The 26,689-nt window shown below is 36.2% G+C and overlaps 1 protein-coding gene across 5 annotated transcripts in view; it reads right to left on the bottom strand.

Moving 5' to 3' along the window:
- Window positions 1-7,263: 7,263 nt before the first annotated feature.
- Window positions 7,264-26,689, bottom strand: part of RCHY1 (ring finger and CHY zinc finger domain containing 1) — a 47,818-nt gene continuing 28,392 nt past the window's right edge. For 3 of the 5 annotated variants that reach the window (XM_008693220.2, XM_008693218.2, XM_008693217.2), the window contains 8 exons: window positions 23,372-23,491; window positions 23,021-23,136; window positions 14,016-14,094; window positions 11,989-12,033; window positions 11,133-11,191; window positions 11,011-11,037; window positions 9,626-9,746; window positions 7,264-7,940 (listed from right to left, as the gene is read on the bottom strand). In XM_008693220.2, coding sequence (XP_008691442.1) covers window positions 7,812-7,940; window positions 9,626-9,746; window positions 11,011-11,037; window positions 11,133-11,191; window positions 11,989-12,033; window positions 14,016-14,094; window positions 23,021-23,136; window positions 23,372-23,491 — 696 coding nt within the window. In that variant the 3' untranslated portion in view covers window positions 7,264-7,811. Of the gene's footprint in view, window positions 7,941-9,625; window positions 9,747-11,010; window positions 11,038-11,132; window positions 11,192-11,988; window positions 12,034-14,015; window positions 14,095-23,020; window positions 23,137-23,371; window positions 23,492-26,689 lie in introns of those variants that run through there. The other 2 variants (XM_040624937.1, XM_040624938.1) reach the window with 2 other exon arrangements.

The following is a 26,689-nucleotide window of genomic DNA, read 5'->3' as shown; positions in this document are numbered from 1 at the left end:
ATTACTGCTCTTACCTAAAAGAAAATTGATTACCAGGAAAATTACTTGCCCCATACTAAGCAGAGAAATTAGGAAGTAAAATCTCCCATTCACAATTAAGCCATTCTGAAGTTCGGAAGGTTCTTTTCCCTTCTTAAGTGCAGGAACAAATTTGTTCTTTTGAGAAACCAAAATGTATTACCATGACCCCCAAGGTAATATCCCTCATCACGATCTCACGCAAGTTTGTCAGCTGCTTTTACAAAGAGAATGGATTCCTCCTACAACAAGCTCAAGGCTTACACAACTGGACTCATTCATCCACCACCCAACAAGTCAGCTGAGCAGATAGTCACTCAGATCCAAAGACTGGTTCACTTGCCAAGTGAAACCTATACAGAGGCAGGAGAGAAAAAAAAAGGCTTTCTTCATAAAGGACAGAACAATGGGTTCCTATCCTATCCTCCTTCAGGAAAAAGTGAGTCAAAAACAGATCTGGGGGGCGCCTGGGTGGCGCAATCATTAAGCGTCTACCTTCGGCTCAGGGCGTGATCCCGGCGTTCTGGGATGGAGCCCCACATCAGGCTCCTCCACTGGGAGCCTGCTTGTACCTCTCCCACTCCCCCTGCCTGCTTGTGTTCCCTCTCTTGCTGGCTGTCTCTCTCTGCCAAATAAATAAACAAAAACAGATCTGGGCCAGGACGAAAATTATGTCCAGGGATTTGGGGAGCTCTGGGCTTCACGCTGAATAAAACCAGACCAAATTCCTGGTTTGGTGCTGGAAGAACCTCATGGTCCAAGGCCCTCTAGGCAGAGCAAGGAGCAAGACCTAATCTGCTTGAGGTCATTTGTCCCTGGGCCGACTCCCAGGCCCCCTTCAGTCAGCACCCAGACAATAATGGTAGAGCCCAGACCCTGTTCCAGTCTTGGAGACTTGGGGACACTGGTACCATTCGCTGGGAGCACATGCTGCAGATCACCTAAACGCTGCAAACAGGAAGATTATGAGCCTAATGTCTACTGAGCACTCAGTGTGCACCAGGCACTATTTAGTGCTTTACCTTATTCAAACTTCACAACACAAACCCTATGTGATTGTTACTACTATCCTTATTTTACAGAGTAAAATGTCTGGGTAGTTAAGAACTGACCCAAAGTCATATGCCAGCATGTGTTAGACTGAAAGAATCTGAACTTCTCTCTGCTTCCAAAGTCCCACGCTATTTCTATTACCTCAAGCAGTTCATGCAACAACAATTCATATATAACATTGCGTAACTCTGAGCAGCCTTCCCCTGACATTTTAGACTAGACTAGAAGCCCAAATGTTTGGGTCTACAAATACATCCAGATTGCAATGCCCAGCTATGACACTGGGAAGTACAGTTTGGAGGAGGTACCTCTTCTATTTATTCCTCCAGGTTTTTCCTTCTTCCCCGATAGTCCTCAGGTCTCCCTTCCTCCATCCCAGGTCATCTCTCTGGATCTTTAAATCTTGGGTATTTGTCAAAAGGGACAACCCTATTTATTTCAGCCTCCAACATACATTTACTGAGCCTCAGGGGAGATAATGGTGCAGAAAATCAAGAGAAATTCTTCCTTTGCAGGACTGCATAGAAAACCCGGGCAAGGAAATTTAAGTTTTCTGGGCTTCAGCTGCACAAGCAAAACCAGAGTGGGTTGGACTATATGGTCTTCCAGCTTCAGTCTATAATTCCATTATTTTAAACAAATCTGTTAATCTTCACAATGAAATGGCCCTAAACAAATACATCAACTTAGAAAGAAAAAGGTCAAAAGCAAGAGATAGATTAATTCTAACAAACACTGCACTTTGCCTAGGACAACATGATTTGATTTAAAAAAAAAAAAAAAAAGTATACAGATGTACACTAGCCAGCACTGCTTCCCTCTCAAAATGACGAAGTGGAAGGTACGTCTTACAGGTGCCACAGCTCACACCATCCCTGAAGGTCAGGCCAATTTTAGAGTTTGTACCAGAAAGAAGTTATTCATCTATCCTCTGCAAATTACATTCAGCCCACAGGGGTTAACCAGATTCAGATTATACTTCCAATGCCAGGATCTAGGGCTGCCTCAGGGTCTCTAAAGGAGAATTTCTCTATATTCTTGCCTCAAACAATTCTGCCCCCTTTGGAAGTACTGGAAAGAAAGCCTCCATTCCTCCCTCCACAGCTTCTCCATTCACCCCACCCCACCAGAGGAGAGTTAGTGAGAGTGATGAGATTTGAGAAAAAGCCATTACACCCATGTGGTCTAAATCCTTTCTAAGGCTCCAGCCTTGCCCCAGGCAGCTGCAATATTTAGAACTCACTGCTCATCTCCCTAGGACAGAGCCTCCCCTGTAGAGGGACACCTGTAGCCTGTGACCTTATGGGTAAACTCAACTGAGAACAAGGAGGAGCAAGCTCCTGGTTCCAAGCCACAATCCCCTTCCCAGCTTTAGCAGCAATATCTGACTCCCATATTTACTTCTCAATTGATTTAAAACTTGATTCAGAACTCCAGAGTAATATAACCCTTTAAAACTTTAATAAGAGAAAGCACAGATCATATTAAGTTCAATGTAAGACACTGTATGAGATGCTCTAAAAGAAATTAGAATTCAACAAGGAACATTAACATGTAAATAATCTAAGCAAGGCAGACTGGAACAAATGCCAACCAGAGATCTCAAGCAAATGTTGCTGTGATGCCAAGTGGGAGGTGGGGAGAAAGGGGTGGTGACAACAGCCAGGGACATCAGGGCTGGGTTTCCAAAAATCCTTTGACAGATGTGGTAACCAGGCCCTGGGAGAAGACCCAGAACCATCCCTGCCTTTCAGGGTTCTCCATGCATCAGCAGGCAGGCTCAGCTCCTCAGGGTCCCCACATACTTGAGGATGAGGAGCCAATGGCCAAGCCCCACCCTAATCCACTCTAGTGGCAAAGGCTGCAGTTCCAGGAGCCTCTAGACAGGCTAAAGAGCCGTTCACCATAATTGGCTCATTCTGAATTCTGACTCCAGAAAAACAGAACACGTGCACGTGAGACGAGGAAAAGGACAAAGCGTGAAAATGAGACAGAAGTTGGAAGCAGGTTGGTGATTAAGACAAGTTTTGACTCCAGTTTGAATATATGTTTGTGTCTGGAGGGAAAAAAAAGTGCAACCAGCCTGAAGCTTTGATCTTGATCAGAGGTTTACAAGAGTAGACGCTTGGCATGCCTAAGCAACATAATCTGGGCAAGGGCAATCAATGAACTGAGGAATGGCAGGTGTTCCACCAGGGACCCAGTGTATCACATATCATGGACTGAGCCTCTGTTAATTGACATCCATAGGAATCTAAGTTTAAATGCCTATTCTAAAATAGAAGGCATACAAGTCACAGGCTTACGTGGTCCCTGCGTGGCAGAACCAAGGCAAAAAGTTGTCCTGAAAAGTCTAGTTCTCAGGACTCCCTCTTTACTGAGCCACTTAACATTAAGGTTAGAATTCAGCCAAGGCACTCCTGCAGCATGTTCTGTCAGTCACACATCCTTCTCTCCCAGGCCAGGAACAGTTTGAGGTCATTTACTGTCTTACTCATTTTCTTTTTTTTTATAATCTAGCTCTACATACTGTGTCTGGCATATAATCAGCGCAAAATAATCATTTGTTAAATGAGACAAATGAACCTAACAAGCAGCTTCCAGCATGACTTGATTTCTGTCTTCTAGTCTGAGAAAGGTATGATATCATCACACTTCAATCAATATGTTCAAGTGTTAAACACTTGGGGGCTGGGGAAGTCTCGACCAATTTTTATATGTATGTGTACACACACTTCTATCAGATTCTTAAGTATGATGAAAACTTAGGAATAAGATTTTAACCTCACTAGAAATACAACAAATTCTTATGAGCAAGATATGATATGAAAACTCCCATCACTGTCCTCAGAATGTAATACTCATTCACCCTAACCCTGATCAGTTAGTTGCTTCCTGTTTTGTCTTGCCTGAGTCAACTGCTAGAAAGCTTTCAGTAGCTTTAGTTGTACCCCCACCCCAACCCAGCTTTATCTATAAGAAGCTTTATAAACTGTTTCATAAACAATGTTGAAATGAGGGGAAAAGCAAAAATTGAACTATAATAAAAGAAATGCTAAGTACTTTAAAACTGGTAAAAAGTGCTTATTGTAGAAGAGAGAGAGATTACAAAAGAATGTGGGGTATTAATTAGCATTCACGGAACAGGTAAACTTTGAGCTGGACTATGAAGAAGCAGCAGGCCTTTGACAACAATTTTTCTAAGAATAACTGTTCCATGAAGGAACCGTATGCACAAAGGAGCAAAAATTCAGAGGCCGTGTATTTTAAAAATATATGTAAATGAATAATGAAAAATAAAACTGAAAAGATAAAACTGGAACAATATTTTAACGACTTCAAAGTAAAGAATCTGGGCTTAATCAAATGAACATTAGGAAGCTTGTACATTATTTTGACCAAAACTGTAATGAGTCTAAGTGCAGGAAAAGTAATCTGGCAGGATGGATAAATAAGGTGTGAAATCAGACATAAGATAACCAGGTAGGTGTAAAACTATTATGGGAATGAAAAGGAGTGTTTTAGAACAAACAAAAAAAGCAGACCTGCCCAAAGGTGGCATATAATCCAAAGGATTAATTGGACAAACACAAGGAAAAAAATCCACATGAAAATGACAATAAGAAACAAGTCTACTTAGTAAGAAATAAATTCAGTAAATATAAGGCAAACAGCAAAAAGTTTTAAGAGAATTTAAGCAGAGATGATTAAAGAAATGGAATAAAGAATGAACGTCCATCATTTCAAATTAGTTAACTGATTTCAAATTAATTTATTCACCACTGGCCACCTATTAAGTGCCAGGCACTTATAAAATAGGATCTTGACTTCACAGTACTCACATTCATTTTGATTCATGACCAAAACTTGAAAAAAATTAAAAGAAAATTAAACATGTATACATTATAAAAATGTTTTAGTGGAAAAAAGCTTGGTTTTAAAATCTCTGATGTCATAAACATACCTCAAACATGAGTTCAAGTTAGTACCATACAAAGCTCCCTGTACTAGTTAAGAAGACTCTAAAAGCTACAAGAGATAAAAATAAACAACTTCATACACACTCTTGAATGATAAAAGGGACCAAATGAGTTTCTGCATACCAAGAAGCTCATAAACATATTGAATTACGGGCTTTTAAAATAAGTACACACTAGATACAAATTCTGTAGCAGGGCAACCTGACTTATTTCAGACACAAGAGTCTTCTCTACCTTATTTCATGGACAATTCTACCATACTTAAAATCAGACTAAGGGTTTAATAGTTCTTTAAGATTTTTAAAGTCTCTAAATAGAGAAAGAAAAAACAATGAGGTTATCTGTTAAAATGTTAATAATATTTACCTCTGGAAGATGAGATTGTGAGTTTTTCACCTTTTCTTACACATTTCCTACAAAAGATATTTTTGAAATCAGAAAAAGCCAAAAACATTTAAGATTATCCATATTAAGTATTACATACTGAATGCTAAGGAACTTCTAATTGTGAATGAGAATTGTAGGATTTTAAACACGAATTAACGTGCCAACGACAAATCTTTGAAGAAATCCTGAGTACTACAGCCTAGAGACTTCAAGGGCATCTGAAAACTGCTTCAAGCACATGACTGGATGTAAACAAGTGATTGCATTTAATCCTGCATTATTTTGGACAAATTTGGATCCTGAGTTGAAGATGTAAGTAATCAGATTTTGAATTAAAGCATCTAAAAATGGACAGTCTATCAAATCATGAGCTCCTCCATGTAGAGGACTTAGCTATTACACAGGTAGTTGAACAAAATTGAAGTTTGAGTGAAAGGCCGGGTGGTACAGGGTGTTTGGGGTCACAGACACCTAATCTGATTCCCAGCTCCCAACACTTAATAACTATCATTTACTCAGGCTGGTCATTTAACCTCTGAACCTCAGCTTTCTCATCTATAAATTGAAGACAACACTTACCCTACAGAATTATCATGACGATCAATACTAATGCATAAGCCTGGCACACAGTAGATGCTCAAAACACGAAGCTTTGTTACTATTATACGCTCACTCCTACTCAAGATCCAGTGATTCTGTGATTAAAAGTAATAGGATTTAAATTAGTTTAACATGGTGAGATAACAGAAATAAAAAGTAATACAACTGGAAAATGAGTCTTTCCTTATTTGTATACTGATTGGTTAACACCTGGCAAGATAACACATTCCTTCCCCAAATCAAGATCAGCCCTGCTCCTCTGCCTAGGCCAAGGAAACTGACACAGGGAGAACACAAGAGGAGTAGAAGAGAGAAGACAGGAAGGCAGAAGAGAATAAAGATCTGGGCCCAAAACAAAATCAATACCATTGCCTTTATCCGGGTAAAGAGACTTCAACAGAAGAAATAAATTTACCAGAAATGTTAGGATTTCTAGTTCTAAGACAAACTTTCTTATTTGCAAGGGATTCAACTAGCTCAAAGTTACAAAAATGGTGTTCAATAAATACCCATCAACTGATATGTACACATTTTACTTCCTAACCTAAAGCTCTTTATAAAACAGGCTAAGGTGGATACTGGAACTCTACTCTAAAAGCTGTAGGATCATCAAAGCATTTTTGTGTATTTTGTTCTTGAATTAAGAGGTGTATTTAATTCCATTACATGAGCCCAAAAAAGTATTATAAAATTGAGATCTTACCAGGAATATTCCATGCCCCTTCTACTTACCTACTCTCAAGCACTTGGGGAAGAAAAGACATTTACACCAAAGACAACCACTTCATAAATAAAAAAGGCAAGGAAAAGGCTAGTCATGAGGCATATGAAGAACGAGGCACCACCATGAGGGCAGGGACTTCTGTCTATATCGTTCACTGTTGTCTCCACAGCCATCTAGAACCTTACCCTGCACATAGTAGTTGGTCACTGAATACTTGCTGACCGAATGAATTAATCCTTGAAGAATAACTTTGGGAAACCAAAATAAAATTATTTCAATGTTGATGGTTTTTCTTAAGGCTTGGAAGAGTTCTATTATATTTTTCTTGACTACTCTAATGGAAGAATACTTCAAAAGGAAAAAAAAAAGAGGTTTTCTATAGAAATATATATACAAACATATATATGTATGCATATTTGTATTTATAGAGAGAAATACATATGACTATATTGCTGAAGTTGAGCCAAAAACAGATAACCTTGGAAAAAACTTTCCATAAAACACCGTTTCGATATAATTTTATTAGCAGTTATTACATCAAAATTCACATTTACAGGATCCAAAGGACTGTCTTAGAAAATTCTAAAGTATGTGTAATAAGATTTCAACAGTAAGACAGAACATATTCTCATTATAGCACAGCCCTTAAAAAGTCAAGAATAATACTGAGAAATAAGTGCAGTTCTATCAAGAACTAGAAATGAACTCTTTGTGCATAGTGTCACTTAATGCAAAGTTCCATGGAAGTATAATATACTTCTCTAGATGTGAATTTCAGTGGCAAACATCATTGGCTTCCAAACAATTGACACTAAAGGAATTCCCAATCAAAAACAAGCACAGTGGCTTTCATCCAATATAAAGCTATGATAATTCTATAAAGAGACCCTGAATCCTTAAGTACATGTAATATGATTTTATGCTGTGACACTAGTACAAAACACATCAACTCTAATGCATAGATTCTGACACATTATGACAAGAAAATACTAAAGATAGCCTCTTTCTAGATCAGAAAATGCTGAGTTTTCCAGTGTAGTATACCCTGGTCATTGCTGATCTAGTGAAATTCTACAACCTCCAGCTTGAGCAGTATTGTAGGATTCACAAATATTACATTTCATGCCTAAAATATGGAACTGGACTGTAGATCTCCCATTGCAATCATTGCAGAGAATCTGAAAAGTGAAGAGATGAATTCAAATTAAGTATATTAAACCTTATAGATAGAAAATGGCATTGTCTGCTCAAAACAATTCCTCAAAAATCATACCGAAGAACTGAAACACATATAGCTAAGTCTAAATATTTCCCTAAACAGAAATGTCTTTTGTGATGAAAATGTCTTTTGATGAAAACTCTAAGAGGCTATTAAGGTAGCTTTGAATTTAGAAGATGAAAGCGTAGATTTGAGTCAAGAAGTCTTATTTTAAAACTGTTCCCAAATAGTATAAATAGTACTGAGCATAAAATCTAACAGGTATAATCTGATTGACACCTATACTCAGAATTCAAAATAACATACATGATTTATTTTTCCTTGACACCTGCGAAATTCTTATTAGTTAATAAAACAAATCTTTACACAATTTCAATATTTTTGCTTATTCTTTAGGTTTAATATACTAAGTTCTTAATGCCTCAGGAATGAATTAAAGTCCAAAAAAGTAGTTCCTACTTTAATAATTAAAAGAAGCTTTTGGCACATCCCTAAAATGACAATAAAATGTCACTTGGGAATTAATCTCTTCTAGTACTGAATCCTGAAAAATAAAAAGGTGTTAACCTGAAAATAGATCAATGCATTATTATGTGAGAAAACCATTAGCTTTAGAATACCATACCATAATAAATAGAAAACTTCCAAATTTGCTCAAATTATAATCTGGAAAATAAGAATACAACCTGAATGTAGAAAGATTAGTGATTGCCTAGAGCTAGGGGATTGGGGAATGGCTGCTAACGGGCATGGGGGCAATAAAAATATCCTAAAATTGATGATGGTGATGTTTGCACAACTCCAAGAATATACTAAATAGCACTGAACTGCACATTTCGAATGGACGAGTTACATGGCATATAAATTATATCTCAATAAAGCTGTTATTTGAAAAAATGATTTACATGGAACATAGCATACTGAAGCCTGTAGTAAAACATCACATAATTATCAATTAGTATTCTAAAAGTGATCCTTCATTGACCTTACTAGCAAGTCAATTATCCACATGAATAAAAAGGGTAATGAACATTAAAAAACAAAAGTAATCTTCTTCAAAAATCAACAAAGACATATGCCTGAAATAAAATTAAAAATAATTACAAATAAATCATCATTAAAATAAAACATGAGAGTAGTAATTCACCTCCACTCAGTTACATTACTGACTGGCTCTGACAAGTAAGATGTAAATAATTCAGAATGAAGTTTTTGCCTGCCATCTAGTGTCAGGAAGAATTGCATTAAGGTATTCTCAGGAGTTTTTTGGTCTGGTCTTTTGAATTCAAAGTAACTAAAATCTATTATTTGGTCCTTCCCATTAATCATCACATTGGTGTCTATGCCAAAGCAGTATTTTTTTTTTTTTTAAGATTTTATTTATTTATTTGACAGAGAGAGACAGCCAGCGAGAGAGAGAACACACGCAGGGGGAGTGGGAGAGGAAGAAGCAGGATCCTAGTGGAGGAGCCTGATGTGGGACTCAATCCCAGAATGCCAGGATCATGCCCTGAGCCGAAGGCAGACGCTTAACGACTGTGCCACCCAGGCGCCCCCCCAAAGCAGTATTTTTTAGACAGATTTCAGCAAAAAGGCAAAAATAAACAAGAACATCCACCAGGAACCTAAAATGATTATACTCACATCCACAGTCATGTTCTGATATTCTGACGGCATAGGAGTCTGTGCTACCTCATCATCCAGCTGTCTCCAGTACCGCGTCATGTCTAAAGCAGAGTGCATGCACAGTGGGCATCTGTAGCCTCTAGAAGAGATAGAAAGGTTATTTTCCAAACATTAAACAAGGAGTATATCAACTCAGGTATACAAGATGCATGCTAACTGGCACATAAACCATCCAAAACAGAGCATTATTCTGTATTTCAGGATGACCTGTTACAAACCTGGGAACTTTTACACTATAGTTATTAATTAAATCCTGTAACCCACGAGGCGCCTGGGCAGCTCAGTTGTTAAGCGTCTGCCTTTGGCTCAGGTTCTGATCCCAGGGTCCTGGGATCGAGCCCCGCATCGGGCTCCCTGCTCCACTGGGAGCCTGCTTCTTCCTCTCCCACTCCCCCTGCTTGTGTTCCCTCTCTCGCTGGCTGTCTCTCTCTCTGTCAAATAAATAAATAAAATCTTTAAAAAAAAAAAATCCTGTAACCTATGGTATTTTTTAGACCTCTTCTTTTTCCTCAGTTCTCTAAAGGAATTAGTCCCTATTCTTTGTAGAATACATTTAATACATTTTTTATATAAAGTTCTTTATTTAAGTAATCTCTACGCCCAACATGGGGCTCAAACTCACAACCCAAGACCAAGAGTCACATGCTCTTCCAACTGAGTGAGCCAGGCACCCCTATATTTAATATATTTTAAAAACCTGTTCAGCTGCTTTTTTTTAGCTAAATAACCTCAATTTCTTAATATAGTCAGGCAATTCAGATTGTATCATTTTCTTTCTAAAAATTCTGAAGGATTCCCTTCTACCTGGCTCTAAAATTAAAAGTTTTGCTTATGAATTTGCAGGACCAAAATACATTTACACAGTCTCTTCTCTCCTAACTACTCTCATTTCATTTTAACATCCTTCCCCCACAATAAAGTCTCTGCTTTAGATAATCTTGTTACCAGCTTTCTTTGCAGATGATCATCCTGGGCCAATATAAAGACTTAACAGAATTTTGAGCAACATGCCTCAGCATTTTTACAGTGCTATGGATTGCCTTTGGCAGAGTCTGTGCCCCCTGGTAAGCACAGCCAGAGAAGAAGAGGTAGGTCTTGCAAGTTGTGGGATGAGATAAAGCATAATACAAGCATGGAGACAAAGATGCAGTCCTGTATCTGCAAAATGCTTTGCCCAATTTAACACTGTTCATTTACCCTACCCATCTCAAGATAAGTATCTGCCATGCCAATAAGATTTAAGTATCAGCAATGTTTGCCAACCGCCATATCCCCCGTGCCAAAAAAAAAAAAAATCAGACATCTTACAGTTATAACTTTTAAAAATCCCATCAAACACTCACTCTTTCAACATTTCTTCATAACACGTTCTGAAAAAAAATATATAACACTATTTTAGTAAAGCAAAAAAGCACCTCCACTATTTTCAAACATTTCTGAGAAAAAAAAAAAAGAATTACTTTACCTATGTAAAAGATGTCCACATGGCAAGACATGAGCAACAACACGGGATGTGTGAATGTCCTATAAAGGAAATAAATGTTAGTGTTTGCATGAAGACAATATAAACATCCAAGTACTTTAAATTCCAGAGGGAATATTTCCAAAAAAAATGAAATCTTGCCATTTGCAAAGACGTGGATGGAACTAGAGGGTATTATCCTAAGCGAAATAAGTCAATCAGAGAAAGACAATTATCATATGATCTCACTGATATGTGGAATTTAAGAAACAAGGCAGAGGATCATAGGGGAAGAGAGGAAAAAATGAAACAAGACAAAACCAGAGAGGGAGACAAACCATAAGAGACTCAATCATAGCAAACAAACTGAGGGTTGCTAGAGGGGAGAGAGGTGGAGGGATGGGGAAACTGGGTGACAGACACTGGGGAGGGTATGTGATGTAATGAGCACTGGGTATTATATAAGACTGATGAATCAGAGACCTGCACCTTCCCCTGAAACAAATACATTATATGTTAATTAACTGAATTTAAATTTTAAAAAATTTAATCTTAAAAAATGGAATGTTTTTTAAAGTTATTAACACCTCACAAATTTGCTACTCCCAAATTTGTTGTAATTTTTTTAAGTAGGCTCCACATCCAACATGGGGCTTAAACTCACAACCCTGATATCAAGACTTGCATCTCCACAGACTGAGAGAGCCAGGCACCCCTTTATTGCAATTTCAACATGACTTTTGCTAAGAAAATATTATTTCTCACTCTTTAGATGTCCTCAGGTTTTCTAGAGAATAAACTGAATTTAAAAAAAAAAAAAAAGGGCATATTTCCAAAGCAAGTAATATTTTAAGCTTACCTCCAAACATATTGGACAATTCTGCCTGGAAACATTTTCAATACACTGTTTAAGAGAGAAACTCAAATTACTAAAAGCTTAACTGGATGGAAATGACAGATACATACATATTAACAAAAACTAATGATAAAGAAAACAATGATACTAACTTACTAAAGACAATAATTAACACTAATACATGTCTCTTATATGTCAGACAAGAACTGCACAGTTAACTCACACCAACTATTTCAGGCTTTGCACATTACCTGAAACAATGAAATTATTCAATACATCTTAATTGTTCAAATTATCTTCATTTTACAAATAAAGAAAATCAGTGAATCAAGATTTACCAAAGATGCAGAAATAATGATGTTTGGAATCTCTCTATTTTATATGTATTTTGTTCCAAAGCTACTTAAGGATATTGACAATGATAACGGTTCATAGTACTGAAATTTACTACATGCCATATATTAAGTACATTACCTGCATTAGCTCAATCAAGTCCCACAATTCTAAACACAGGTACAATTATTACCCCATTTTACTGATGAGGTATTTGAGGCCTAGAGAAGCTCAATAACTTCCAAAGTCACATGCTAATAAGAGGTGGAACTGTATTTGAGCTCCAATAGGCTGCCTCCAGTGCCAGATTTCTTAACGTGGTAAAACAGGCTGATTAAACACGGGAAGGTAATGGGAAACACCAAGCCATGGATGATGCCCAGGTTTTTTAAGTGAGCACCTGAGTATATGATAGAACCATTTACTAAAATACAGACCATAAAAAAACAACCGACAAACAAAACAAAGATACCATAAAAGAAAATGTGTATACAGTTTTTGAAAGACCACACAGCTATCATCGCCCAACCCAAGTCTATAAAACCAAACTCAAATCTTTTAATTCCAACAAATTCACAGTCTATCAATCAAGTACCTTAAAGCAAGGGCTAAAAAGCTTAGGAGTCATCTTTATTCAGCCCCATTCTTTTTCCCTTCTCCCTTGTCACCATATCCCAAATGCTCATTATGCAATTCAATTTCTTGTAACACTTGACTATTTTAGGCCAGCATCTATTTAAAAATCCTCATTAATGTTAACCGTATCAAATTAAAATAAAAAACTTAAAAAAATCCTCATTAGCCTCTCCAATCTCTGATTTTTTTAGATTTTTTTCTAAATAATGAAAAATAATTTTAAAGGGCCTGGTATCATGACATAATTACTATATCCAAAATTAAAAATATTTCTAACTATGAAAGGAAATATAAAAATATTTTCTGAATTTTCTTGAAATGCTGTTACATTGCTATTGTTTTTTACTATGCAATTTTACTTTTTTTTTTTTTTTTTAATTTCTTACGGATTTATTTGACAGAGAGCGAGAGAGCACAAGTAGGGGGAAGGGAGAAGGAGAGGGAGAAGCAGGCATGCCCTTGAGCAAGGAGCCTGATGATGCAGGGCTCGACCCCAGGACCCTGGGATTGTGACCTGAGCCGAAGACAGATGCTTAACTGATTATGCCACCCAGGCGCCCCTCCTTTTTAGTTATTTTTAAAACGAGTATCAATGAGATGAATCCATAAACTTACTTAGAAGTTGTCAACATTATGCTAATAACTGATATAAGTATTCTTACACATTATGGGGCACCTAGATGGCTCAGTCAGTTAAGTGGCCAACTCTTGATTTCGGCTCAGGTCATGATCTCAGGGTCCTGGGATCAAGCCCTGTGCTCAGCACAGAGTCTACTCGAGATTCTCCCCTTCCCTCTGCCCCTCCCCGTGCTTGTGTGCTCTCTAAATAAATAATTCTTTAAAAAAAAAGGTATTCACTATACAGAAGAAAAAGAATTGTAGATCAGATACTCTGAGGCATCAGTCTTAGAACACCTACTTATTAATGCTCAAAAATAAAAAGCAACATAGTTGTACTTGGTAGTATCTGAAAATTAGCATGCTTCCAAACATATAACGATTTAAGCCGGTTTTCAAACACAATATAATACTTTTTAAATTATGCAAACTTAATTATATACCTTGTGCTTTCCTTGGAGATTCATAGCTAGGCATAAGTTACATTTCAGACAGTGGAAAAAGTCTTCCTTTGGACCAATCCTAAAAATACACGAGAAAGCCAAAAAATTAGCTTCATTTTCACTACAATGGTAATTTACTCATTTTTATGTAAGTTTAGTTTCATTGTAAAGTTAGTTCAAATCACAATGACGAACATGGGGTAAACCCCCACCTCCCCAATGTTACTCCCCAAACATAAGCACTATAAACAGAATGGTATCTATCCACGTTTCTTCTATAAAAGTGTATACGCAATACATACACGCACACAACCTTTGGGCTTTATTTTTTACATAAACGGATTCTTTCTATATATCCTGTTCTGTGATTTTTTTTTCACTGAAAACATATCCTGAAGATTATTCTGTCTATATAGAACCACTTCACTTCTCTTCATAATTACACAGTATTACACAGTATAGATAGATCATAATTCTTAAAAGTATTCCCGTATATAATTTACTATCTTTAGTCAATACAATGATATAAAATAAATATGCTTATACAGGGACACCTGGGTGGCTCAGTCGGTTAAGCGTCTGCTTTCAGCTCAGGTCATGATCCCAGGGTCCTGGGATCAAGTCCCCCATCGGGCTCCTGCTTCTCCCTCTCCCTCTGCTTGTGCTCTGACAAATAAAAATAAAATCTTCAAATAAATAAATAAATATGCTTATACAGACACCACTCAGCCCATCTGTTGATAATTTTTATAAGATTCCTAAAAGTGAAACTACGGGATCAGAGGGTATTGCATCATTGGTTTTGATACTAACAAACTGACCTCCAAAAAGACAATACTAAATTATGCTCCCATTAACAATGTGTGACAGCACCCGTGTCCCCCACACCCCAGTGAACACTGGTTACCTAGATGATAGACAAATAAAAGATGTCATTTTAATTTGCATTTCTCAGGTAATGAGACAGGAAATATATTTTAATGTTTATGAACCACACGGATTTCTACTGTGGATTGTCTGTTCATGTATGCTCTGTTCATTCTACGGTATCTGCCTTTTACCATTTTAAAACATCTGTTTATATATCCTGACTATTCATCTTTTTCATTCGTATATTTACAATTTCCTGGTATGTCATCTATCTTGATTTATATATTTTGTCATACAGCCATTTTAACTCCTACGTACTAAAAAACCACTGATATTTTCCTTTACGGCTTATGCTTCTGCCTCTTGTTTAGGAAAGACTTTTGAAATCTACAGGTTATAAATATATGTATACCTCTAATACTTAGGAATTTTTATATTTTTCTTTTATCCATTTGAAATGTATTTCGCATGATAAAGATGACTGCCAGTTGTCCCCAAATTCTTATTATCCCCTTCTTTCACAATAAGAAAACACTTAGCTAGGCACAGGGGTGTCCTGAATAAAGACCGTTTGCAACTTCTCTGGAAGTTGTGAATAAAAGAGATAAATGAAAATTCTATGTTGTGCCCTTACAAAAAAGGAAAGCTCAACAAACCCTAAACACAAGCAATATGAAAAAAATCTCTATCACGGAACATCACAAACTGCTCAAAACCAAAGATAAAATCTTAAAAGCAGCCAGAAAAAAAAAAGGCCTGTACAGAGGAACAAAGATAAGGATGACACCAGACCTCTCACTGCAAACAATGCATCAGGTATTATATAGAATACAGTAGAGGAGCACCTTTAAAGTACTGGAAGAAAAAACTGTCAACTTAGAATTCTATATCCAACAAAATATCTTTCAAAAGTGAAAGCAAAATAAAGATATTTCTAACATACAAAAACCAAAATGATTTATTACCAGGAGACTCTGTTTAAACAAAAACAGCCAATTTGGCATCAGTACTTGAAATCCCAGTTAGAGGTGATCTGGGAGGCTCTGCAGCAGTGTCTCTCAAACTTCACCCCAACACACAGTAAATACTTTTACATCCTGACCCAGTTCTCCCTCCCTGCCCCCACTCGTGGGTGTGCTCTCTCTCTCTCAAAATCCTTAAAAAAAGAAAAAAAAAGTGTAAAACCCAGAAGAACATGAAGCAACAATTATACCAACAAATACCAAACATCAATCATGATCCCACCACTCATGGGTAATTACTGCTAATATTTTGGTATGTACGATATCCTGACAGACATTTTGTACCAATCATTCTCCCAATCCCTAAATATTATTCAAGAAATTACTTTTAATATGTGTTTGCAAATTTAACAATCCTCCAACATACATGTTGGTTCTCATTTTTCATTATATTTTTGTTATATATTTATCGGTACAAGACATACTCTACACATTATTTTTGGTACATACCTCTATTTCCTTGGAATAATCTAAAAATGGAATTATACAGTCAAAGGGCTGAAACATTTTTTAAGATCAAAAATCAGAACCCAAAACCACATCTGCCATATCATACTCTCATGGTAAATATCCGGTGCTTACTTAATAACAATAAGAAATTATACTTCCCCATTTAAAAAAAAGAGAAAAAGCTCATTCTAGTACATTTCAGTAAGGATATATGCAGCCATTGCCAAAAAAATTCAGTGTTGGATGTCTGCCTCTGAAGAAAAACTGAAACCCTATCTTTAGGGCACGTCACTCTTTGAGATTGAGAGAATTAACTGTGATGGTCAAAAGATTATCTAAATATCATGGAGCTATTTTAAAATATAAAATCAGGAATAATATATTAATAAACTCTAGAAGAACCACTGATTTCCTTATAATGATTACTGCCTGAAGACAATTTTCAAGCCCAGAGACCAGAGTCAAGCTTAGAGGTGTTATAAGTACCAAGCACCAGTAGGAGAAATCTGATCACCTTTACCTTGCAGATTTGTTTAATGGACTAAAAGCAATAACTAAATTTCATAATATACTTAAGACAAAAAAGTTGTCTTTAACATCCAAAAGAGGACTCACTGTAAAAGAGTATCAAAGAAGGTTCAACTACAAAATAAAGACATATATTTAAGTAAAAATAGAATAATTCATACATTCAAATGACATGATTTTTTAAAATCATGGGTAAAGGGTTTCCAACAACACTGCTATTGGAAAAACATTTTTTAACTTGTCTTTTGATATTTTTATTGTTTAAAAAATTGTCATTATCTGATGGCCATGTCATTTCTGACTAAACACAGTATTTGCCAATCTTATTTAATAGATTTTGCTCCCAATATCTTTTTCTTTTTTAGAGAGGGAGGGGGAGTGTGGGAGTGGCAGAGGGAGAGAGAGAATCTTAGGCAGGCTCCACACCCAGCATGGAGCCCGATGCAGGGCTTGATCTCACAGCCCTGAGATCATTACCTAAGCTGAAATCAAGAGGTGGATGCTTAACCAACTGAGCCACCCCTACTCCCAATATCTTTAAGCAAGGTTTAAAAAAATAAAAATGAATACCTCTGAAAATCCCCAAGAGGAGTGTATTTTCAGTGTGCTATAGGCACTCTGAAAGAACTGTACAAACACGTTCCAAAGATTTTTTTAACAATGACAATAGACATAATACCACCTAAAATACCTACCTGAAGTGATCATAATCATCTGTCTAAAACACATACCCTAGATAAATGGCCTCACAAGAAAATGAACAATATATTTTTTTTAAGGGGCGCCTGGGTGGCACAGCGGTTAAGCGTCTGCCTTCGGCTCAGGGCGTGATCCCGGCGTTACAGGATCGAGCCCCACATCAGGCTCCTCTGCTATGAGCCTGCTTCTTCCTCTCCCACTCCCCCTGCTTGTGTTCCCTCTCTCACTGGCTGTCTCTATCTCTGTCAAATAAATAAATAAAATCTTTAAAAAATATATATATATATTTTTTTTTTTTAAGATTTACTTATTTTTATTTTAGATAGGGAGAGCGAGAGAGCGAGTGAGTGTGGGGGGAGGGGCAAAGGGAGAGGGAGAGAATCTCCAGCAGACTCCTGCTGAGCATGGAGCCTGACACAGGACTCCATCTTATGACCCAGAGATCATGACCTGAGCCAAAATCAAGAGTTGGATGTTCAACCAACTGAGCCACCCAGGTGCTCCTACACAATGTATTTCTAAGGGGAAAACAAAAATGGATTCCTCACCTACTCAGTCATTCAACAGGAGGGACTTCAATTCACAGTATTTTGTTACATGAAGCTAGACCATCCCATTTTGCTAAAAGGATGTAACAGCATTCTTCCATCTTTTATGACCTTTATACACCAAATTTACTTGGTATGGCTCCTAAATAGAGAAATGTTGAAAGGAAGTATGTGTATAAAGTATTTGGAAGAGGGGCACCTGGGTAGCTCAGTCGTCAAGCACCAGCCTTCAGCTCAGGTCATGGTCCCCGGGTCCTTAGATCAAGCCCCTCACCAGGCTCCCTGCTCAGTGAGGAATCTGCTTCTCCCTCTCCCTTTGCCCCGCCCCCCACTTGTGCTCTCTCTCTTGCTCACTCTCCCTCTCAAATAAATAAAAATCTTTAAAAAAAAAAAAAGTATCTCGAAGAAAACAGATGATGTAAAAATCGAAAAAATTTACAGGATTGATCATCCTAAATAAGGTGTTTATAAATCTAAAAATAAAAAATATTTTGTTATATTGAAACTAAAAAGATAGTCACCTTTAAATACAATTATGAGCTCTCAGGGTTTCAAAAACATTCAATTTGACAATGCATTGACAGAAGTAATGATAAGCCAGAATCTATTAGTGATGTATTTGAGATCTGGAATGAATATTATATTTTGATGGTATGAGTGCAGGAACTGAAAAATTTACAGGACTATAAGTTAAAGTAATTACAAGCTAGAACCTACTAGAATTGTATCTAAAACCTGGAATCAGTTATTAACAAGATAGACATGTCCCAGATTCATGAATGACAAATGACCATTAAATAGCTACATTCAAAGGACACTGTCAAATTTAGTACATATCCCTTCAGAACTAGAAAAATATGGTATCAAAATTTAGATCTGCAACATTTAAATTCTTATTAAAATTTCCAATGAAGTTGTCTTTTACTGCCTTTATTCTTGTCATTCATAATAAATATATAAGCAATATGTAATAAAAATATTCTCTTATTTGTAAAAGGATTTAAAAATATACTTAGATGCTAAATGTTGATGACAAATTTTCCTCATATGCAGACAGAAATCATAACACCAAAAACATTTTGCTAAAGATACACAACCTACAAATTACTAAGCACCTACTGTATACATGACACTTCCAGGTATACAAATTTAAACTTTGATAATACCTTGCTCTCATGAAGCTTAATATTTACCAGGTGTAGGAATTTAAAATTTGAGAACATCTTAATTTCATGAAGCTTAATACATATAGAGTAAGATGAGATGTCTATCTATTCTGCACACTCAACAACTTGATAGTCAATAAATTAACTATAAAATGTATTGATTCCTTTGTTATAATAGTGGTACTTAAAAACTGTGTGCAGATCTGACATACAAAATAACTCAATACAAGACTGAAAATGAACTGGAGCTCATGAATCAAATAGGATGAACCCTAGAAACAAGGTTCTGTTAAAAAAAAAAAAAAAGCCACAGAAAAAATATATAGAGTACGATTTTAAAAATAAGCAAACCTAAACATGTATTGTAAACTTCCACTCCACAAAAGTAAAGTAGCCTGTATGGGACCAAAGCTCCCACTGATAACTACAAAGGCTAGATTCAAAGAAAACAAACAAACTATTTAATAGCAGTAAAGAACAACTAAGGGCTTAAAGGATCAATATCCCAGAGAGAAGGGAAATACCCTGAGGCAAAGCCAACATTCCCTTCTTCTTCCTCCTTGGGGAACTTGCAGTCCCTACGCTATTCTGTTAGAAGCTAAGGAGCTAAGCACCAAGCAGTAGGTAAGGGATAGGAAACCAAGTAAACCCTCTGGCAATTTCTCTGCTAGGGAGACAAAAAACTGGAGGCCAGGTCACACCACAAGAGATGAACTGGTAAACACCTTGGCTTTAAGTCAAGCCCCCTAAGGATCCATGTCCTAGGAGCCTGAGTGTTAGGGAAAACGAAATAGAACAGGACTTATAAATGAAACTTGGCCTCAAATGATCTCAATCTTTAATTGGATCAATGGGTTCTATCTCTAATTAAGTGCTTGCCAAAAGAAAATTCTCTTTGGACAAAATTAGCATCCAGAGCTTATACAATTTTGTCCAACAACCAACTAAAACAAAGTATCAAACATGCCAAAAGGCAGGACTAAAGAACCAAACACCAGAGGAGGAAAAACAGAAATCAGAACTGACCCACAGATAATCAAGATCGTGGATTTCTCAGATATTGCCTTTAAATTACCAGTGATTAATATGTCGAAGGAAAAAAAAAAGGTGAAGAATTTCACCTAAAAAATGGAAGGTACAGAGGGTGGGGGAGGACTAAATGTAAACTGCATAATTTTAAGGGGAAAAAAAAAAACTAAAATGAAAAACTCACTAGATTAAATAGACTATTCAACACAGTACGGAAGAGACCTGGAAGATAAATCAGTAGGAAGTATGCAATTTAAGCATGAAGGGGGGAAAAAAAGATAAATACAGAAAAAAAAAATTTAAGAGACATATGGGACACAGTGAAAAGTCTCAGGAGAGGCAAAAGCAGGGGGCAGAAACATTATCTGAAGAGATACCGGCCAAGAATATTTCAAAACTGAGAGAAGACATCAAGCTACAGATTCAAGAAATTCTACAAATTGCAAGCCGGATAAATACCTCACAAACCTGGACACATCACGGAAAAACTGCTAAAAACCAATGACTTGAAAACATCGAGAGAGGGATAAAAGACAGATTATCTTCAAAGAAGCAATAATAATCCTGTTCGGTGACTCAAAAACAGAAACCATGGCACCAGAGTATCTTTAAAATGCTGAAGGAAAGTAATTCTATACCCAAAACAGATAAAATCTTAAAAATGAAGGCAAAATAAAGACATTTTCAAAGAGACAAAAAAAGTGACAGAATTTGTCACCAGCAGAGCCTCACTAAAAGTAATAATGAAAAGAATTCTTGAACCTGAAGGAAAATAATCCTTAAGACAAAGGAGATGCAGAAAGGCAAGAAGAGCAACAGAAATGGTAAATATGTAGGTAAATCTAAGAATATATTGGCTGTTCAAAACAATGTCTATAGAGTTTATACACATTAAAAAACATGACAATTGCATGTAAATCCTTTTAGTTAAGGTTCTTGCATTGCCCAGAAACAATAAACACATTTACTCTAGTAAACCAAGGATGTATGTTATAATTTCTAAGATAACTACTAAGAGAATAATAGAATAGAAAATGCATCTCTAACAAGTTTATAGAAAATAATAACAAAATAGAAAAATTGCTGATTAATCCAAAAGAAGGCAAGCAAGGAGGAAAAAAAGACAAATAGACAAATACTAAGGGAATAGAAAATACTAAAATTGTAGACTTAACTGGAAAATTGTATATTTATATATATATACTTATACAATTATAAGTAGACTAAATATGCTAACTAAAAACAGTTTTCATCGAACTCCATAAAAAATAAAATTCAACTACGTTCTGCTTACAAGATACATGTCTTAAATACAGACGTTTGGAACAAAAAAAAAGGGATGGATACACATGCAAAAACTCATCAAATGAAAGCTGATCTAGATATAGTAGCTCTTAAGGCAGGAAATATTGCTAACAATAAAAAGAGACATTATATAGTGATAAATGGGTCAATCATAAAGGAAAATAGAGCAATTCTATGAAAACACCTAATGATATTGCCTTAAATATATAATAACACAAAAGAGCATATACTATATGATCCCATTTACAAAAGTTCAGGAGAGTGGTCACCTTTGGAAGAGTGTATTGACTTGAAGGGGGCATAAGAGAGGCTACTATATTGCTATGAACATTCCACTTTTTGATCTGGGTGGTGATTAAAAAAATGTTTTCCTAAGTAAACTCATAAGGTGTTTGTCTATGATTTCTGCATCTTTTGGTATGTTTGTTATCCTTCCTGAAAAACAAACTACATAAAAGCTAGAAAGTGATTTAAAATATTCAAGAGGGTGGTTATCTCCAATGGGAAAGAGAAGATTAGTGGAATACTTGGAGCTCCAACAGTATTGGTAACATTCTATTTCTTTTTCCTTCTTTTTTTTTTTTAAAGATTTTATTTATTTATTTGACAGAGAGAGACAGCCAGCAAGAGAGGGAATACAAGCAGGGGGAGTGGGAGAGGAAGAAGCAGGCTCCCAGTGGAGCATGGAGCCCAATGCAGGGCTCGATCCCAGGACCCTGGGATCATGCCCTGAGCCAAAGGCAGACACTTAAAGACTGAGCCACCCAGGCACCCCGGTAACATTCTATTTCTTAAACTGAGTGACTTATTTATTGTATTAGTATGCTTTATAACACATTGTACATATGTGCTTTTGTATATATCTAATACAGAATTTTTAGAAAGAAAAAATTCTTATATATGGCATGTTGATGGTAACTTATCAGTAAGAGACTGGACTATAGGTTATTTTTATTCTTTCTACACTTTCATATTTTCCAATTTTTATAAAATCAGCTTATATCTTGAGAATTTTTTTTAAAACTGATTTTTAAAAAAGAAAAGTCCACCCTAATTTTCTACTTCAGTTGCCTACAAAACACTTCATATAAAAGCGTATTTTATATCCAAAAGTATTTAAAATTTTAAATAGCCACACAATAACTGATGGGCTAATTAAATTACCACTACAAAAGAGGCATGAAAAATTTTTTTAGAATAACGGAAATGTTTTTTATCTTCATCGTGTTGGTAGTAACACAGTTATATATATTTGTCATACTTACTAGACACTTAAAATGAATGCATTTTATTAGATGCAAATTATATCCCAACAAAGTTGATTTTAAAAACTATTATTGCCCAGGTACATTAAAAGTAATTAGAAAAGAACATTTTACATACAGTACCTACAAATTCCACAGTTTTCACAATGATACTGCTTCTTGTCTTTGTCAAAGAGATGGCATATACTGCAATAATATTCCCCAAACAATGTGCTACATTCTTCGCAAGTCTGTTGGGCCTAAAACAGATACGTGTAATTAAAAATTAAATTTACCAAAACATTTTGTATTATTATTTGAATATCCACAATTTATGTTACAATACATGCAGATTTTTATAAGGTTTTAAATATTTAAAGCAAAGATATTGCTTAGAGTTAAGGAAGTCTTATTTGCAATACTGTTGATTAAATTTTGTAAACCACCTTAACAAACATTTTTTAAAAAGAAAATAGAAATGTGATAAAATCTTACGTGTTGAATTTTTTCACAGTTTATGCACTGCACTTCCTTTACTTTAAAGCGATCTAGCTGATGATCTTCATTGTTGTCATGACACAACCGACAAGTATAAAGTTTGTCACAGCAAGGTGCCTAACACCCAGGGGGAAAAAAGAGTTATAAGAAGAGAAAAACAAGTTTACAATGCAAAAAAAAATTTTCTTCCTCCTCCTCCTGGAACAAAGTCAAAGAATACAACCAATGGATCAGTTTGTAAACTGATCCTAAACATAACTTTTCACTGTTTCTTAGCATGTTTTAACTATTCCCCCTCAACATCTATGTCTGTATCAAGTTGAACATAATCTGGTCCTTAAAGACAAAGAATTATGAAGAATGGACATTCACAGAAAGAACTACTAATCCCACAACACCCTAAACTCATCCTCAGCCTAAATGGCAGGCAGGCAACTTCTTCTGAGACATTTCCAGATAAATTCATTTATCTACTTCAACCCTTAAACATTAACTATAATAAAGATTATATTTTAATTCACTTGTGTTTATTAACCATCAACTATACCCTTGATATTTTAGAGGATACAATAAATGTAAGAGATAGCCCTTGTTTTCAAAAGTGGCAGACTACCAAAATTTTTTTCTCTCCTTCTTCCTGGACACATGATTGCCCAGCTATACTACAGTTCCCAGCCTTCTTTTTATTTCAGCTGTGCCCAAATGACTAAGTTCTTACCAAAAGAATATGAGCAGAAGAAATCAGTGCCACTCCTGGGCCTGAGTATTAAGAAACTGGGCATGCCTCCTCCTCCACGCTCCCTTTCCCCTTTCCATCAGATGAAACCTGGACATGGCAGCAACCCAGCTGATGACTGTATGCCCTAAAACATGGCAAAATAATACAGTGGGAAGAACTTGTCCCTGGAGTGATCATGTGGATCAGTCTCATCACCAAACTGGATAATTCACCTTGAAATTGTTAGGTGGGAAAAAATAAATTCTTAATTCTTTAACCCACGTTACTGTTGGGTTTTTTGCTACCCTTAGTAACTTACCCTTGTCCTAACTGGTACATCAAGAAGTTTCCAAGCCAGTAAGTTAACCCAGTGCTTTCCAGTATACTGTGACCTTCCAGAGCCACTCATTACTAAAGATTTCTTATGCTGATTTACCACAACACCGTTCATTCAGTAAAGATTTTAACACTCAACTGGTACCCTTTCTCTCCCAATACTACTCTTGTCCTAAATCTTAGTGATCTGCACATCCACCATGATAAGATACTCTGAACTTTTAACTCTCAATTCCTTGACTTTCTCACTTCCAATGGCCTTGTCCTCCAAGCCTCCTCAGTCACATATTCTCACAGTCATACCACAGAACAGTGGTTCTCAAATGTTTTGGTCTCAGCACCCCTTTACAGTCTTAAAAATTACTGAGGATCTCGAAGAGCTTTTGATTATGTGAATTATCTCTATTGACACCATACTATAAAATAAAACTGAAAGGTTTTTAAAACATTACTTCTTTTAAAAACAACAGTAATAAACCCATTACATGTTAACATAAATGACATATTTTAATGAAAATAACTAGGTTCCCCCAAAATAGCTGGTTTCTCATTTCTGCTTCAACTTCTGTATTCAATCAGTTTAGATGAAGTATATGAAGAAACTTTGGACCCACAAATATATAATTGAGAAAGGGAGGAGCATTTTAATAGACTTTACAGAGAATCCTTCTCTGATACTACACCAAAACTTAACAACTCTTATAAATGATCAGTTGTAACATAGACTCTGAAAATTGTATTGGTGAACTTTTCTCCCTCTGTTACATTAAAATCCATTGATCTATCCTGCACTTTGAATCAAGCTTTTACCCACACATTAGTCATTTGGAAAGTATCAGTTCACTGAGTTCTACAGCTCTTCCAAATGTTCACACATTTTCCATGCAATATAAAAAAATCATATTTGTTAACATCACTACCTATCTCATCAGCAAAGTCTCTAGGTATTGGGACACTTTGAAGCTTACAGAGGCTTATACAAGTGTTTCAAAATTCTAATTTTTATGTGAACACTTGAATTCTACCACTGTCAATTGTTTTCCTTGGAATGACAGTTTCTTTTCAACAGTTCACTTTTCAAGAAAGTGCCCACCAAATACTCAAGTCTGAATAACCAGATTTCAAGTAAAAACTGTTACACGAGAAACTAGTTCAGTTCACAATCCAATTGCATAAGAACTTTCCTCACGACAGTCTAATTTTAGTTTGCAGAAGTGCTTGATGAAAACATCCCATTCCATCAAACATGTAAAAAAACATGTATTCAAGAGTTGAGATTTTATAAAATTAGTAATCTTATTGCTTTAATTTTATCAATGACATTCTTAAGTAAAACTTTTTTTTTTAACTACAGGCATAGTACAAGTCAGATGCCAGCAGTTTTAGTAATTGCTTTTGCACACACTGAAAAACACAACATCTTAGTATTAGAAAGTAGTTTTGACTACAAGGATCCCCTGAAAGGGCCTCAGGAATCACCAAGGGGTCCATTCACCACACTTTGAGAACCACTGCTCTAAAACAAGAACTGAATCCTGTTTATATCATAATTTCAAGCATGAAATTCTCTAACCCCTACCTCTCTTTCCAACTCACTTCAATGCTTCCCTTACACATACTCTAGTTCCTTCCTTCTCTCTTCCTCTACATACTCTCCTATCCAAAACCCTAAGTCTGGTTAAACCCAATTCTCTCCTGTATAGGAATAGCCAGATAAAGCTAAAGAAAAACACACTGGTCTCACTTTTAAGTCATGATCACTAATAAAAAGTGGGTTTTTACTACCACGTTTCTCTAGTCAATTCCCTCATTCTTCTACAGTCCTAGCACCTAAAATCTAGATGATTGTTTCACATCTTCTCTCTTTAAACCTTTTCCTCCACCCTTACACTCCACTCATAATCTTGATTATTAAAAAAGAAATAATCAAAGAAAACATTCTCTCACAGACTCTATCAACCTACTTGCAAATGTACCTAATACTCAGTCTTCCCTTGTTACATGTTTTTCTGTAAGGCCAACTCCTCCACTTGTGCACTGGATCCCATCTTTTCTTTGATTACTCAAGAGCAGTAAATAATCCTACAGTTTTTCCTTTCCTTCCTGCATTATAAAATGTTCTCACTTCATGGGATGCCTGGGTGGCTCAGTCGGTTAAGCATCTGCCTTGAGCTCAGGTCATGATCCCAGGGTCCTGGGAAGTCCCACATCCGGCTCCTTGCTCAGCGGGGAGCCTGCTTCTCCCTCTGCCTGCAGCTCCC

Source organism: Ursus maritimus, unplaced genomic scaffold (genome assembly GCF_017311325.1).
Source record: "Ursus maritimus isolate PB19 unplaced genomic scaffold, ASM1731132v1 scaffold_8, whole genome shotgun sequence".
NCBI classification, from domain to species: Eukaryota; Metazoa; Chordata; class Mammalia; order Carnivora; family Ursidae; genus Ursus; species Ursus maritimus.
This window is presented reverse-complemented; position numbering and strand designations above follow the sequence as displayed.